Below are 13352 nucleotides of genomic sequence, written 5' to 3' on the forward strand. Positions count from 1 at the left end.
TAAGTTAAACTTTATCATAGGTATGTATGTATAGGAAAAAACATAGAATATATAGAGTTCAGTACTCTAAGGGTTTCAGGCATCCACTAGTGGCCTTGGAACACAGCTCCCTCAGATAAGGGGGGACTATTATATATATCCTGGTGGTATGCTGAGAAAAAAGGGAAAACAGATACTGGTGAGCAATGGTAAACTGAGTCACAACTGTATAACTTTTACTATGAAAAGTACATAGTTCCTAAAACTTTTAGGCCAAAAGTGTCTACTGATGCATAAGAGAAATCATACTCTGACTCAATTGCCCTAACATATTTGCAGTCCTATTTTTTAAACTACAAGGATAGAAAAATGAGTGAGTAGAGATCATTAATATGAATCAAACTAATTATCTTCAATTTCCAGTTTATGTACCTAATCTCAGTTCTGCAGTTTGCTATTAAAAAATATCGCAGTGTGAGTTAACATTTTAGCTTGCTGATAAAAATAATATTAAATAAGATTTGCTGTTTATTGATAAATTTAATAGAAACACAAATGTGTGTAACATACATATATTATTGAATGATTCAAAGTAGAGAATTTTAATATTTTAACCATCTGACGTACAGTTTAAATTTAGAAATATTGAAGAAAAACAGGATAAATGTCATACTCCTATTGTGGCATATGATGTCCTTCCCAATCTAACCTCAGTCTACCTTTTTCACATCCTCTCTACTGCTCTCTCAGGGAATAGAACTTGCTGCAATGAGGAGAACCAAGGTCAGGGGCTACATTTCTACTGTCTTCCCCTTTATCATCAACTGCATTTGCTGCCTGATAGAGTAGGTGAGATACTGGACCACTCTGGAGACATGCATGGACATGAGTTCAAGGTGAATCTGCATCTGTCCTTTTGCTATAATCCCTGATCTCACAGGTAAGGTTGGGGAGGAGGCCGCTGGAGCCCAGGAGGATCTGTTTGGCTCAAAAAAATATATGACCCCTGACCAGAGGCTACTTTTCCAGGGTTGGCCCCTTCTCTATGAAAGCACTTATAGATCTCCTATAGATAATATGAGCTAGTATACCTCTAGCTTTTGGTTTATCATGGTAATTCCCAAAACAAGCCAAGGATTTCACACCTTGGGGCCATTTTGTGTGTTTTTTGAAGCCAACCCCATCTGTAATAGAATATTTAATTCTTAATTAGATGAAGATCACATGTCAGCCTAGCCTTCACCAAATAATTTTGTTGTAATAATATATAATTATACATATTTATATAATAATGTATATATAATCACAGAATTTTATTATTTTATCATGTATGATAACTATATACTTAATTTCCAACCTAGCCGGCCAGCTTCCAAATGTGGATCTTTAATCTCGTGTATGAGAGTCATTTGAAGGAAATCTGGGTATAAATCCTGTGTTTAACATTGATTGTGAACTTCAGCAAATTAATCATTTGAGCCTCAGTTAAAAGGAACTGCTCAATAATGCCTACATCAAGGGTTATTGTGAGGTTGGATGAGAGCATGTAAAGAACACCTGCTCTTCTCTTTTGAACACAAATCTACTACAACTACCAATGTCTTGCAACACACAGCACAAGTACAAGTAGCTAGTCAGCCATGATTCTCATATTAAAAAAATTAAACATTTTCACCAGATGCTAGTGGCAGCCTGAAGTAGTAAGTGGAACACAGGAATAGGAGTCAGAAGCCCTGAATTCTATGTCCAGTTTGGCTCCAATTCAACTGTGTGGCTTTGGGCAAGTTAATTTTTCAGCTTCCCCTTTTGTAAAATGGAGAACATAATCCTGCTCTGATGACCTGGATTTCAATGTCACAATGATTGTAATACCATCATTATTGTGACCAAACACTCCATGTTTAAAAAAAAAAAAAAAGTCTTTTTACTCTACTTTTTAAAAAAATGTAAACTCTTACAACAAGGGCCTGGGGTGTGTAACACATTCACTCAACAAATATCTATTGACCTGTTATTGGCTGGGCATCGTTAAGCTAGGATGCAGCGGTGAATACAAAGGGAAAGTCAAAGTGTAAACAATAAGCAAGTAAACAAATAAATCAACTAGATGATTTCAAATACTTACAAGTTGTTCAAAAACGAAACCATGTCTATCCATATGCAGAAGAATAAAACTGCACCCCTACCTACCACCATATACAAAAATTAACTCAAGATGGATTAAAGACTTAAATGTAAGACCTCAACCTCTAAAAATCCTAGAAGGAACCTAGGAAAAATGCTTCTCCATATCAGACTTGGCAAAGAATTTATGACTAAGTCCTCAAAGGCAATTGCAACAAAACTAGAAATTGACAAATGGGTCCAAGTTAAACTAAAGAGCTTCTGCACAGCAAGAGAAACTCTCAAGGAAGTAAACAGACACTCTACAGAATGGGAGAAAATACTCACTAACTAGGCATCTGGCAAAGACCTATTATCCAGAATCTATAAGGAACTTAAATAAGTCAATGAGCAAAAAACAAACAATCCCATTAAAAAGTGGGCAAAGGACATGAACAGACACTTCTCAAAAGAAGACGTACAAGCAGCCAACAAACATAGGAAAAAATAGTCATCATCACTAATCATCAGAAACATGCAAATTAAAACCATAATGAGATATTTCATACCAGTCAGAATCGCTTTTGTTAAAAAGTCAAAAAACAGCAGATGTTGGTGATGCTGCAGAGAAAAGGGAACACTAAGACACTGTTGGTCAGAATGTAAATTAGTTCAGCCACTGTGGAGAGCAGTTTGGAGATTTCTCAAAGAAATGAGAGTTGAACTATCATTTGACCCAACAATCTCACTACTGGGTATCTACCCAAAGGAAAATAAATCATTCTACCAAAAAGACACATGCACCTGTATGTTCACTGCAGCACTATTCACAATAGCAATGGCATGGAATCAACCCAGGTGCCCATCAATAGTGAATTGAATTTTTAAAATGTGATACATATATACCATGGAACACTACACAGTCATTAAAAGAAAGAATGAAATCATGTCCTTTGCAGCAACATGGGTGCATCTGGAAATCATTATCCTAAGTGAATTAATGTGGAAGCAAAAAACCAAATATTGCATGTTCTCACTTGTAAGCGGAAGCTAAACATTGGGTACATATGGACACAAAGACAGGAACAATAGACACTGAGAACTACTAGAAATGGGAAGGAGGGATTCAGGGAAGGGTTGAAAAAAACTACCTATTGGGTATTATACTCAGTACTTGGGTAATGAATTCATTTGTGTTCCAAACCTCAGCATCACACAATATAATTTGTAATGAACCTGTGCATGTACACCCTAATTCTAAAATTAAAGTTGAAAAACAAAAAAAGAAGAGCAAAGAATGCAAGAAAACCCAAAAACCAGAAGACAAACTAAGCTATATGAAGAGAGTAAGTAGGGAGGAAAGGGCTGGCTTAAATTGATTGGTTAAGGAAGGCCTTTCTAAGGAGGTGACATTTGAGTGGGGACCCAAAGAACATATTCAGTTCTTGGACACCTTATCAACAATGGAATGATGTAAAAAACAGTGTGCAAGCACCATTAACAAGTGTGAGCTAAATTTGACTGATTAAGTTCAGCTCCTGGAAGTGAACAGAGAAGCAGAGTGAGACAGTAGAAGGATAAAACAGGCCAAGAAAAATAAGACGGTCAGTTGGGACTGCTGTCTCTTCCCAATCTGTCTTCCCCCAGCATACTCCTATCTGTGTGGAGTGGTGCTGGGGTACTGGACATTTTAGGGAATAGCTAAAGGGAAGTTCATTGGGGATTCATTTTGTTTGGGTTTAGTGAGGTATGTTTATGAGACTCACAGGCACTTCTCTGTAGTTATTGAGCTAATATATTTCCTATGTAAAAATATCTTCCAGGATGGAATGTTGGACAAAACTAATGGGGAGATGCTTAGATTATTTGATAATTCAATTAAAAAGAAGACTAAATCACATGAGCACACTGAAAAGATATTCCTACTGATTTGACGCAAAATACTGGCATCGATGAAGAAAATGGAAAACTAATGTTCACCATTACAATAGGATATACAATACACTGGTTCTGAGTGTTATCAATTTAAAGAACATTTAGGCATTAATATATAAGAAATTGAGTTAATATATAAGAAAACTTGAAAAGTCCTTAAATCCTACAGCTCATGTATGAGAGAAACTTGATAGAGTTTTCCCCAGATTTGACAACAGTCCTAAAAACATGTAAAACATTGCCAACAAGAAGTTGTGAAGTGGTAAGTTTTCAGTTTGGAAGGAAAGCCTGAAGCTAAATTCTATTTCTTTGTGTAAAAAAATGCTGTTACAATATCACTGTCATAGGAAAAGGTGATCAAAGAGCAGCCAAAAAAATGTGGAAAACATGTAAAGGCGTCAGGCTGTTAACTAATAAAAATACATTTCTGGTTCTTGTGATTTTTTTGGTATTTGTCAGATCTTTAAAACTGTCATTTGCTGTGGTTTCTTTTCTCATTTTAAATAGATGTTTACATTCGGGCCAATTTGTATTCCTAATTTTGGGAGGATTTTTCCTTAAAGATTGAGTCCTTCACTTGAGTAATTTTTAGGTTCCACAAAACTTGGCTCCAACCCTGCAAGCTGGCCTGGGGGAGAGGTCTGGGGAGATGGGGATGTCTCCAGAGTGATGTCCTAGGTAAGGGGAGATTCTGGATGTTTCTAGAGTGGCCTGGAACAAGTACACACTGTCACCAACACATACACATGTGTCCTACTCTACCCTGTCCCGACTGCTCCCCAGAAGATCACCAAGCTGGCTTTTCTCCCCCACCTGCAGCTGCTGAAGGCCCAAGTCTCACTGCCCACATCCCTGAACCTCACATGGTCACCTCCCATCAGGGGCGTGGAGTGGGTGGGAGAGCACTGGGCAGGTATTGGGTGTGTGAGCAGGAGAGAGCATAGGTGCCCCTGCGTGTGTACAACCCTGCCTGGCCCTGCACATTGCTCAGAGAAGAGCCCAGCCAAACCCAGGGGACACATCTATGCAGCAGTGGTTTCTCCTGGAACCTGGTGGTGTTCATAGGTTGATTGAATGAGTGTGATTAACAGCTCCACAGGTTGGATACATGGATGGTGAATTTTGGCACTGAAACCCCAGGGCTAAAGCCCCTGGACTCTTCCTTTGTGTCCTCCCTCCCTCCCTCCCTCCCCTCTCCCACTGGGTCTTCTTACAAGTCACCATCCAGAATCACCTCATTCTGCTCCGAGACAACGTAGCCGTGTCCCCTTCCCTGCCAGCTTTCCTGCTTTCCTTGGGTATAGCCTAAGTGAGTTGGGTAATAACATGCTAAACTTTTATCTTTTTAATTTGAGGAGGGACCACCTTTTTCTAAAGAGCACAAAGCCTCCGCTCTGGTTGTTTCTTCTGGAATGCATCAGGCCCTAGAGAGACCGTCCATGACTAATCTCTACGTGAAACCTGACTGGCTTCTATTGTCTCACCTGGAAAATGGGGTTATTGATAGTTTATACAGCATTGGGTTGAACAGAGTCCTCTTCCTACCCCAGCCAGCACATTCCCCGCCCAACCCCCACCCCCGGCATCCCACAGACTAACCATCCCAGCTTGGCTGTTCCAAACTTTCCCCAGACATGCCTCCTTTCTACCAGCGTGTGAGAGAGACCAAGGATTCTTCAGAGCTGTCTCTGAACAAGAATGATGGTCCGACTCCACGGAGAATGCCTCAAAGATAACACGAAAAAGCGTCAGGGGCCTCCTTAAATAGAGAGTGTTATTTTGGTTCACATGATATCCTTGCGGACCTGAGAGGGCACCTCAAAGTCCACATCGTGTCATGAAAAAAATATAAAAGGATTTGGGAGAAGGAAAACAAACTTCTCTCCCATACAACTCCCTCCCCCTTCAGATCTTTTTTCTTTTTTTTTTTTTAACAAAAGAAAGAGATGTTGATGGTAATGGACACACAAATAATCGTGCGACAAGATGGCTCTGGGAGGCCGGGTGTGGTGGTTCATGCCTGTAATCTCAACACTTTGGGAGGCTGAGGCGGGTGGATCACTTGAGGCCAGGAGTTCGAGACTGACCCTGGGCGACAGAGCGAGACTCTGTCTCAAAAAAAAAAAAAAAGAAAAAAGAAAGAAGAAAGAAAAAAGATGGCTCTGGGAAACAAAGACTTGTGGAAAGACTTGCTGTTTAGTTCTGAGATGTTTCAATTTACTTGATCAGACTTTAACATTATGACAAATTCTACGCAGACATGTTTTGAAGTGGGCAGTAATTTACCTCACTTGGGTTTAGCTTCCTCAGATGCTATGAAAAGTTAGAACAAAATGATTTCCAGGGTCCGTTATAGGGCTAAAATTCTATAATTTCATAATGATGATATATTCTGTTTAGGTAACATGTGGTTCTATATTTTAAAGATGCCTTGCAATCAAGTAGGCATTGACTGATTAAGCGCTAATAGGACATATAACTTAGAAGAGTACTTTTCTGTAGAAAACAATTGTGTTCCTGAAAATGTGCGTTAAATATATGTGTGTGTATACATATTTAAATAAATCAACATCTATGTTGTACATACCATGAGTTTTCTGCTCTCAAGAATCTTGTGATGAAGATTTTACAGGGCTTAGTCATCTAGTATGTCAAGTTCAATTTTCTTAAAGAAACATTCACACTGAATGTTTGCATTGTGTGGGTCTCATCATCTGGAGAATGGCATTGAGGCACTGAGAGGTTACATGGGTTGTTCAGGAGCACAGGCAGCAGCAGAACCAATACAAGAACTCGGGAACTTAGGCCCACACTCTGACCCCAATGTCGCATGCATTCTTCCCCGGTTGCAACTGGAGAATTAACATGCTAACCTGCATGTATACTATCCACACTCTGCACACACCAAGCTCCGAAACGCTGAGTACCCTCTAGCAATGTTTCATGCAGAAAACAGACGACATTCTGGATGATGCTGTTGTATTGTGATGAGGCTCTGTTTGTTTGGCAATATGACGATGCTCCAGATGTATGTTTTCCAAAATTGAAGCCATTATTTACAGCCATACAGAGGGAAAATAAACTTCACTCGGCAGCAGACTTCCTAGAAGCTACTCTCTCCTTTGATATAACCCAGGCTCCCTTCTCTGGGTTTGCAGCTGAAAATAAAGCACAGTCGGTGTGGTGACTGCTTCCACAGTCCCAGGGGTGTGAGGGTGGAAGGGTGTCCATGAGGATGCCGGCTTTTTCTCCTCACTCCTAAACATCACTCACTGTTATGACGAAGTCTTAACCTAGCATCTCTCATCATCTCTGTGGGAGGGATTTTCCTATGAATCATTTCCACATTTGAACATCCCAGGCGAGCGCCCCTGATGCTATTTTCCTCTCAGGAAATGTTTATTCCCTTATAATATTTTCATTTCTTGGCTCCTTGAAAAGTGATAGAGTCTCACTGTGCTTTTCACTCCAGGACACAGAGGACAGAGTGGTCGCTCTATGTTCTGCCTGAAGCCCTGTAGTTGAAGAAGTAGGCAGCCGGTGATGGAGGCTCAGTATTTAGAGTGTCCTCGACAATGAGGTTCTTTCTGCTAAGTGTCAGGAATTGTTCTTTTGACTTCATCCTTTTCTTTCATGACCTTAGTATTATTTGTCCGTGTTTTCACACCCATGCACAGGAGGGTCTGGGGGAATGTGATGGGAGATGTCACAGGCCAGCCCAGAACGGGTGCCCACGTTTCCACCCCCTCTCTAAGAGGAGACTGAGGAATGTGACCCAACCATGGGCCCTGAGAGGTGGGGAGATTGGTTTGCTGGGTATCTAGCCAGGCTCCACCCAGGGTAAGTGTTGGAATAAGGCAAGAGAGTTGGTTAAGAGAATACTTACGAGGCTGGGGACAGAGCCTGCACACAGCTGCAGACTGGGAAATGCGAGGTCCAGCGGAACTCAGCCCCTGCCCTCAGGAGTCACAGTTGAGAGACAGAGATGCTATCAGATTCTCTAACTGTGGGAGAAACCTATGGTGCTGGGGAAACGCCTGCTGTGCCATGAATACAGCTGTGAGAGTGGAAAGGAGGGAAATGTAGGCCCCTGGCTTGGGCTTAGGGGAGGTTTCACAGCAGAGGATCCATCAGAGTGAGTCGGACAAGAGCGAATATGGGTTTGTGAGGAGACACCGACAATGGGTAGGAGCAGAGGGAAGGCCCTGAGCTGGGTGGTCCAACACGAGTGGAGAGTGAGGCCACAGAGTCCATCAGGGAGATGGGGGTGGAACTGGTCTGTGGGGAGAGATGGCGGGGAGTTTTGGGCACTGCTATGTAGGTAGTAGGTCATTGTTAAAGGTGTGGGGGCAGGGGAATAACATGATTGGATCCATGTTTTAGGCAGTAGGTCTGGTGACCAGTTGAGAATGAAGGAAAAGTAGGAACAGCAGGGGACAGGGAGCTCAGTGAGGAAGCTGTTTCCACACCTGGGGCAAGAGGTGTCAGCAAAGATGCAAGGATGGCAAGTGGGAGGTGGTTCAGGTGACTTCTGCAGGGATTCCATGTGGCCAGCGAGGGGTGCCGCCCTTTGATTCGCTCCATCTTTGCTGTCTCCCTGCCCCCAACACATGCTAGTGTTCCATTTCGCTTTGAGAGTCATGGGACATGAAACCCCCAAGGCTACTTTAAATGTTAGTAATTCCAACAGGGAATGCAGACAACGTTATTCATCTCTCTTCTGCTTTAACAGTGGGAGGTCCCTCTTGATTGGAGAAGTAATGCTAACAGTAACATTTCTGAGCTTTGTTTTTTAAATCCCCTCCTGGGTATTATTAAGTGGGCCTGATCTCAGCAGGAAAACTCAGAGTCAGTATAGCATTTACTAAGTAAATGCCAGGTACTGTTTTAAGGACTTTTTGTTACATTAACCCATTTCATCCTCATAATAAGAAAGGTGATGCCAGAAAAATTATCAAAAACTTGGAACAAAGGCAAAAAGGTGAGAGACATATTCTTTCAATATCATAGGAGAGCAAAGGCCCCTCAAGGATTTTCTTGAAGAATGTCCTTGATTTACCTCATCACTCAACTATGATTAAAGTTCCAAGGCTTAAGGAAGTCACTTGTTAATTTGAAGACTGATTTCTCATCAGGGAAACTGAGAACCCCAGTGATTTATGGCATATTGGACATTACCCAGATTATATCTAACCTGGCAATCTTATCCTAATCTTTCTCTGTTAAATTGTCTATAAATATCCTTACTCCCCAGGTGCTCTTTGGGAGAGTCATAACATTCATTTTTAACTCACTCAAAGAGTTAAAAAATAAAGGATTTTATATTTTCTAAAAATTCCATTTTGAAAATTATTTTCTGCACTTTACAGATGAGGTACAGAGAAATTATGGGGTTTGCCCAAAGACAGAGAGATTCAGTTGGTAAAGCTGGGATTCTGACGCAGGAAGTCTGGTTCCAGAGAAGTCTTGTATCTACCCACCATGTATTAGTGAGCAATTTTCTCCATTCTTAACTTTTATGGATTTCTCTTCCTGCTGAATCCTAGGAGTATTTATTTCATTCAACAAATATTCACTGAGCTGCTACTATGTGGTAGGTTCTGGATTAAACTACATGGTAAATTGTATTAGTGTTGCACAGTACAAGTATACAAGTTAGCTCTTGTTTATGTGTTCAGGACCTAAAAAACAAAACAAAACAACCAAAAATCAGGCAAGGAACCTTCTGGGCAATCACATAATTTGCTGTGTCCTTTTGTTAGAGTCTTATGATTATCTATGAATATGGCATATGGTGAACCAAGTGTATTTGCCACACAGGTAGAGAGAGAAGCCAGAAGGGGTAAAAATCAGACTCTTTGATGATGGGGTTCAGGCCCATGTAAAGTCCAAGAGTTAGGTTTTTTTTCTAGAACCTTGAACCCATCAGTCTTATTAGTAAAACCACACAGGCAAAATGATGTCACATGAAGGTCTCCTTCTGCCAAATCTCTGCCACCTGTGATCTGCTTCAAAATGATGGCTGCCTTGAGTTTCTCCACCTAATTTTCATCTTAATGTTGGTCCTTTATGCTAGAGTCTGTTCAAGCAATTATGAGTAGTGGTTTCCTTCTGTTTTGGCGGTCAGTATGTTCTGTCATTTTAAAGGTGTTGCTGCCTTTAGACAATGAAAGCATAGAATAAAGGGCCTGGAATATCTATGGCCAGACCTGTATTTCTACCTCTCTGTTACCTGAGAACATTTGGCAAGTGTTGGTGATAAATGCTCTATTCTTGGAGAAAACTGGTTCTTCCCATGATGTTTTGAAGTGTTTATCTCCAAGTCGTGAATGGCAACTTCAACTCCCAAGTCAGGAATTTCAGCTACAGCCTGGAGAAGGAGGAAGCGGTACTACAGGAGTGTTTCCCAGTAAGGTGGTTCAACAATGAGGAAGACGATGCTTAATTTACCATTTAGCTTTGCAGCCTCTTAATCACCCACTAGTTGGCCAAATTGCCTTAAGTGATCCTTTTTATAGCTGAGGATAAGGCTGTAAGGACTATTCAGCACTCAAATTTTCAGATTCCAATTTTCAATTTCCAATGGGTCATATTAACTCCAGGATCAACTACCATATTTGGCTTCTAATAGAGCAAAATTCTAGAAAAAACCTGTTCTGTACTCCCCAGGTACTCCTCTCAAAACCAAAATTTAAGAAAATTGTAATGTTACACTGGTTACTATTATTACTGTCACATCTTCTGATTTAATCTAAAATTCCTCTAAGATGTGAAATAATTGAAAGCTAGTGAATGCCTGGCCTCATTCCTGATTCCTGGTGCATCCATCTCTATGTCTCACTCACTTGTCCCAACCCCAGGTGCCCATTGAATTTAGGTTTCCTCCAAATGATTTGCTGTCACATCTGGGTGAGTTACTCTTCAGTTTAAGTCAGCAGGAAGGAACATTAACCCAGGCCATCTAGTAGATTATCCATTGGCAAGCTCAGGCTTCAGAGGACCGACAGTCATGGCACTTCCATAGGGCATGACGTAAGCTGAGGGGTTGTTTCTTCTCCTTACATAACCAGCCCAATTATGTTAAATCTAGATAAGAACAAGGAGTCCCCAGATTCTCTTCAGTAAGAAAAAGCTAATTTGCACATCTGAAGACTGCCAGTTTTAGGTTGACAACTGACAGCTCTAGGGAAGAAGCATTCACCCAGAGCTGCAGGACAGGTTCCAATATGAATCATTCACTTTTATAAAGCACTGAACTGTTCACACAGATGCAGGGAAGGAGATTGATCACTCTACTACAGATCAGAGAAAGAACCCAGACAGTCCGAGCAGCTTGTCTCGGGTCCCTGCTAGGGAGAAGTGGCAGATCAGAGATGGGAGTCCATGCCTTCAAATGCAGTGGCCATTCAATCTCTCTGTGAGTGTCTCCAGGACAGGTTGCCATTTGTGTCCATAGAATATACACTTGAACACTTCTTCTGAGTGTGACATGCTCTGTGGAGGGAAATGTCCATTACCTGGGGGCACAAACATCTTTCTTGGAGAATAATGTGATTGGAAATTCCCATTGCTTCTCTTCCTTTGAGATGGAAACAAGTTGGGGAGAGGTATGTAGTGAACAACTCAGAAGAACCAATAACCAAGCTAAGTTAAGGCATATATTCAGATGGAATTCCAGTGGGTTTGATTTCCACATGAGATGCCCAGCTGCATTTTTCCATCATTTTTTATGGGCTTCTAAGGAGCTGTGAAAAATACCTGGTCTCTAGGGACCAATGTTCTGAAGTAAGCAGCTAGGAAAAAATCCTTCTTTAATATGTCTTGAAGTGAATTCATGATTGCACCAGAAATATATCCTAATACAACATGAGCACATCAATAACCCAAAAAGCAGAAGTGCTTCCAAAGCATTTCAAGTGGATGTTTGATTAACATCTCATAGCCCTAGACATTTGGAAACTCTCTGCATCCAGGTTGCACAGAAATCCAGGTGCCTGGCAAAACACGGGGTGGGTCACTGAACTGAAGTTAGAGCTTATGGCTTTGCAAGGAGCAAGGGTTGGCAACCTCTTAAAAATGGGGAGTGGTAAGTCTGTGATCTTTGTTCTGGCAGAGCAGTCAGAGCACAGGCCTAGGGGGCCTGGCCATATCTCTATATGTATTCCTTTGGGTGTGGTATGGGCGAGCATGGGGAGAGCCTATGGCAGGGATCAGGGATGGGTGGCTGGGGATGAGTGTGTAAAAAGTGTCTGTTACTGGAGTAAATTTCAGAGGACTCACCTCAGCTCACCAGTACGTCTCTAGCACTTTGTGTTGAATTTGTGAGCACCTATTTTCTTTATGTTTTACCTTCCTGCTACCTGTTTGTGGCAGACACTATTGGCTGTCAATGCATCAGCTATAGCCTGCACTTTCTTTTGCTCACAGGACTTTACTGTAGTCACCCTCCTCTGAGAGGTTGCATTGGCTGGGTCCCTCCCCATACTAGAGAGGGAAGCTCCACTGGTCTAAGTTAATTATAGTGGTGCAATTCTAAGTGAATGAAACTACGGAATAATCATAACTTGGAGTGAGATGGTTGGGGATCAACAAGGCTTCCAGTTGGCCAGAGGGTGGAATCTGTGTAAGATTATGTGTAAGATGATGTAACCTGGAAATATAGATTAGAATCAAGCTATTGGGGTACTTTGAATGATAGGCCAGGAAATTTAGATTTTGTTCATGTCATTGTTTGGTTCAGATAGTTTATTTGGAAGACCATCTCTGGGGGCACAAGGGAAGAAGTAGAAGTGAGATAGGGAAAGGAGAAAACAATGAAACATTTGTTAAATGAGTGATTTGCTTCTGTGAGCAATGGGAGCTCAGTCCTGCTGGGCCCCCTGAGAAATGGAGAAACACATTTTAGAATCCATCTACCAGGGATGAGGAGACTGAGAAATTCAGCAAGTGATTCCCAACCCCCATCAGCTGAGGTTGCCCTCAGCAGTGTTGACTTTTCCCAACTTCTGGGTTATACCTTTTGTAAAACAAGCTCCTTTGATGCTGGAGAAAAGTTTTAGCAAGAACAGAAAAGAGACACACGCCTTTGAAGTGGGAGACTGTCTTGGGAGCTGCATGTTGTAGGTGAACCCAGGCTGAGGGGAGGTGGACCCAGCCACGAACAGCATCTGCTACATTCAGACACAGAAAATATTTGAATAGGTAAAGGACATAATTAGAAGTTATGCTGAAGATTTTTTTTTCTGTAGACAGTGTATATGATGGGTGGGAATTCACATTTTTATTCAAAAGACAATTTTGAGTCCTGTGCAATATGCTAGGAATATGATACGGAA

The 13352-nt window shown here is 41.4% G+C and overlaps 1 protein-coding gene across 2 annotated transcripts in view; it reads left to right on the forward strand.

Annotated features, from left to right (window-relative positions):
• Nucleotides 1-13352, forward strand: part of LOC105490728 (deleted in lymphocytic leukemia 7) — a 132715-nt gene that overhangs the window by 48742 nt on the left and 70621 nt on the right. The window contains exon 2 of one of the 2 annotated variants that reach the window (XM_071081320.1): nt 730-5994. The exons of the other annotated variant lie outside the window; for it this stretch is intronic. Within the exon in view, the coding sequence (XP_070937421.1) occupies nt 730-828 (99 nt within the window). The 3' untranslated portion in view covers nt 829-5994. Of the gene's footprint in view, nt 1-729; nt 5995-13352 lie in introns of those variants that run through there. 2 annotated transcript variants of the gene reach the window in all.

Source organism: Macaca nemestrina, chromosome 16 (genome assembly GCF_043159975.1).
Source record: "Macaca nemestrina isolate mMacNem1 chromosome 16, mMacNem.hap1, whole genome shotgun sequence".
In the NCBI taxonomy this organism is placed as follows: Eukaryota; Metazoa; Chordata; class Mammalia; order Primates; family Cercopithecidae; genus Macaca; species Macaca nemestrina.